This window comes from Formica exsecta, unplaced genomic scaffold (genome assembly GCF_003651465.1).
Source record: "Formica exsecta isolate Colony F162 unplaced genomic scaffold, ASM365146v1 scaffold228, whole genome shotgun sequence".
NCBI classification, from domain to species: Eukaryota; Metazoa; Arthropoda; class Insecta; order Hymenoptera; family Formicidae; genus Formica; species Formica exsecta.
In genome coordinates this window covers 357,727-361,792 of record NW_021849573.1, presented here as the reverse complement: position 1 = coordinate 361,792, position 4,066 = coordinate 357,727, and the positions used below count along the sequence as shown (strand labels likewise).

General features: G+C 47.3%; 1 protein-coding gene across 1 annotated transcript in view; it reads left to right on the top strand.

Annotated features, from left to right (window-relative positions):
- Positions 1 to 416: 416 nt before the first annotated feature.
- Positions 417 to 4,066, top strand: part of LOC115235602 (homeotic protein Sex combs reduced) — a 29,189-nt gene continuing 25,539 nt past the window's right edge. The window contains exon 1 of the mRNA XM_029807499.1: positions 417 to 3,062. Within this exon, the coding sequence (XP_029663359.1) occupies positions 2,240 to 3,062 (823 nt within the window). The 5' untranslated portion in view covers positions 417 to 2,239. The remainder of the gene's footprint in view (positions 3,063 to 4,066) is intronic.

Genomic DNA, 4,066 nt, shown 5'->3' with positions numbered 1-4,066 from the left:
GCCGTAAAGAACTTGTTTAAAGTCTTATCTGCGCGACGAGTAAAGAGAGCTCCGCCTCCTCAGTCGTCCCCTCCGCCCCGTTGCTACCCTGGAGTGCCCCCCGTTTGACCAACTGGCTACTACGTCACACATGCTTCTGGTTAGAGCCGCCAACTCCGAAGGTTCTCCTCTCGGTCGGCTCAGTGAGTTACGAGTTGCGTCCGGGTTCGCCGTACGAACGATAACGGGGGCGTCAATCGAATCGCGATTGGGAGAGGATTCTACCTCGTGCACGCTCTTCCCTCCTTGTCTTTCTCGACTACAGGCAACAGGTTTGAATTTATGGGACAATAAAGAGTGTGGTGCGTAGTGCGCGTGTCTCTCTCTCTCTCTCTCTCTTTCTCCCTTTCTTTTCCTCCCTTTACGCCTTTCTTTCCCGTTCTAGGCCGCTCTTTCTCTCGCGTAGACATCCTGTCCTTTCGTGAAAAGAGGAGCGAGCGAGCGAAGACTATCAAAGTCTCATAAAACTGTCAGCCGCGACCACCGGGCTGACTTATGTGCGCCCCTTCCTTAGTCGCGGTTGGAGAACCACACGCTTCCAGATTGGATCTGTGCCTGTCGCGCGACGATCACGATTCCATAGCGAAGCTTTTAACGAAAGATCAGACGCACGATCTCCGCGGTCTCAGAAAGAGACAGTCTACGGAAGTGAATGCTCTACTTGCTCGCTCATATCCCCGACTCGCGATCCCGCGAGTTACGATATGCGGCAATTCGCACTTTTAAGATTTGCATACTATTCCTCTATCCCCTGATCGAATAGAGATACGGTACGTATGATCGAGCTAAGATGGATTCACGAGGATGAAGTCGATGGCGGTACGGCGATAAATTAAACGGGTGAATAGTTTTCGGTCGATCGGTAAAGAACAATCGCGCTTTCGTGTGTGCCACCCCTTTTCTTTTTCATCTGTCTTCACCGCGAGGCTATACAGTAGGGGGCGCGTGCGCGCGTAGCCCCCCTCGCAGAGCGGACGCAAGACTGCTTCTTGGTGACGTCGCGGCTAGAAGGCTGCAGAGGAGAACGAGAGAGCGATCGAGATACTTCTCCCCCACCAGCGGTTTTCAGAACTCCCGAATATCTCTCCATTAGCCCCCCTGACGGTGCTATCCCCTCTCCTTGACCCCTCTCTCGCCCTCTTTCTCTCTCTTACGCACACCCCTCTCATCGGTTCCTGTCACGTCGGGTAGCAGCCAGGCAACACCACCACACGACGAGCGCCAGCGGCAGCGGAGACTCGACGGAGACGCAAGGAACGGGGTTGAAGAATCGTACGCCGACGGAAAGACCAATCAAGGTTTGACGAACGGCAGGGATTGGTCGAGGCGCTCCTCTGACACGCAGAGAGCGCGGGCACGTGACAAGCTACCGCACACACCGGTCTTTCGTTGGATCGTGACGAGGGCCTTCAGTACGATAGCAGTCACCCTTCGCGCACGCAACAGGAACGGCGAACGCTCGTGCGATATACTCTTCACCTCTATCGTGGTGATATGAGTATACCGCCGCTGTCGCGATACAAAGTCGTCCGTTAAGTGAAACATTTGTGACATCGTCCGAGCATAATTAATTATCGCGCGGAATAATTTTAATACGCGCTTTATACGCGGTGTTTAAATACACTCGTCATTTCATTCAGCACTTTACAACGTCGTCGTCATCAATGGGACACCTCGATAAGCTGTTTGTTACGCGCTACTGCACGGTGGGCCCACAAGTTCTCTGTAGGTAATCGCGACTCCCGAGGTCGTAAAGAAGCAGAAGACAGTTTTATAGCCCAGGCCCACGTGGCCCTCGTAAACTTGACTCGCAGGTCGGATTCAGGCTCGACCCGCCTGCCGCCGCTCGTCTACCGCCTCTCTCTATTAGTCCTGAACCCCTCGTTCATTATCGAATCGCTCTGGGACGTGTTTCTCCACATGTAACAAGTCGTGATAGCTGTGAATCGTTCGACGAACAAGGTGTCAGAGGAACCGACCGCGTATGTCGCGCGAACGTTCTCGTCACGCAACAGAGTCACCGATGTGATGATATGGGTTTCTATACTTAATGATCGGCGTATGCGCGTTGTTCAATCACGTCTCGATCAATCGAACGCAACGTCGTTGGTGTTTTCGTTCGTGAATGACGGAACATAGACGTGCAAAAGTATCGGTACAGTGACAGTTGACGATAGGTGGTAGTTACAAGGTGGAGAGAATGAGTTCCTATCAGTTCGTTAGCTCGCTTGCATCATGCTACGCGGGTCAACAGCCACAGCAGCAGCCGAGACCGACGCCGAATTCGCCTGGAGAACCGATGCAGGCAGCATCGCCGGCCGGTGGCGACTATTACAATCCGAATGCGGCGTCCACCAGCTATCCCGCGCCCTGTTACTCACCGCAACAGCATTATCCTCAGCATCCTTATGCCGCGCCGGCGTCGGGTATGCAGCATACAGCACCGACCGGGATGATAGACTATACACAATTGCAACCGCAACCACGATTAAATGCGACCGCGACGTCGCAACAGCACGGTATGCACGCTCAGCAAACGCAGCATCATCCTCAGCAACCGCATCATCCTCAGCAACAATTACACGCGGACCCGACGACACCCCTATTGCAGGGCGCGTCAGCACCTTCAGCGCCGTCAACGTCCAGTTGTAAATACGCCGATTCGACCTCGTCTACCAGCGTGGCGTCCCCGCAAGATCTGACTACGTCCACTTCGAGAAACAGCCCGACACCTTTACAAGTCGCGCCAGGTACAAGTAAAGCCGCATCGGGGCTGACTTCACCGCCCGGTAGCTCGTCAAGGTCGTCCGTGGCTGCGTCCGCTGCCTCACCGCCGAGCGGTAGCTCGAGGGGTGTCGGCGAGGGAAATTCGACGCTTACAACAGCATCTTCCGCTTCATCGCCCGCTTCCTCCACATCCAGCACATCTAGCACGGGTAACAATTCGTCCAACAAGGGCAATCCCTCTGGCAGCAACCCGCCTCAAATATATCCCTGGATGAAAAGGGTTCATATTGGTCAAAGTAAGTTGTTTATATATATATATATATATATACATATATTTATATATTATAGTATATATATCTTGCATATTTTTCAAATCTTGATATTATTTAAAAAAATAGAGAGACTTTCATTGATATTTTAAAGCATGTCTTCTGCACGCTTCTTCCTTTTTGAATGGAATAACTTGCTTTTACTTTATCGAAAAAGTAAAAAAAAAAAATTAATAAGCAAAACAAATTACTTAATTAGTAATAACCGTTACAACTGTTTAGAATAAAATTTTAGACTCTTAATCTTATTTTATTTTAAATTTGAGTTTAATATATGATTGGAAATTTTGGCTAATGTATTAATACGAACACGCATATAATTATTCTGTTTACATTCGGAATGCCATCTCCGTCCGTTAAAAGCGTAAAAATACTAAATTACAGCTAAGATATACGATTCCGGCTTTTATATAAATCTATTGAATTTTGATAACGGCAATCTCTCTTCATATATTATATTTTGTACATTTTAGTGTGCTATAAACACAGGAATAAATCTTGACATTTATTTAATTTCAAAAGCAAATTCTATCTTTTTGTATACATGTGTATGCCGGTATTTATTCTTGATCACAAACAACATCATGACATTAAGTTGCGTAACGCGTCCTTGTAGCTTCTGTGCAAAAATATTAGGAAAAGATTAGGAAAAAGATACATTGAGTTATATAAATAACTTACACTGTTATCGTCGGTATTTAATAGTTAAAGTTAGATAGTCGTTGCATAAAAAGAACGAGACAATTGATAAACTACAGCATATATCATTTGACGTAAAAAAGCATATTACATAAATATTGCTTGAAAACACATTATACATATCTCAGAAATATCGCGTGATAATTATAGATTTAATATATTCAAAGATTAATAGATCAACTTTCTCAGTACGGAACCTTGCTTCTTCACAGAAATCATTTGAAAAACTATATTAAATTACAGAAAGAGAGAGAGAGAGAGAGAGAGAGAGA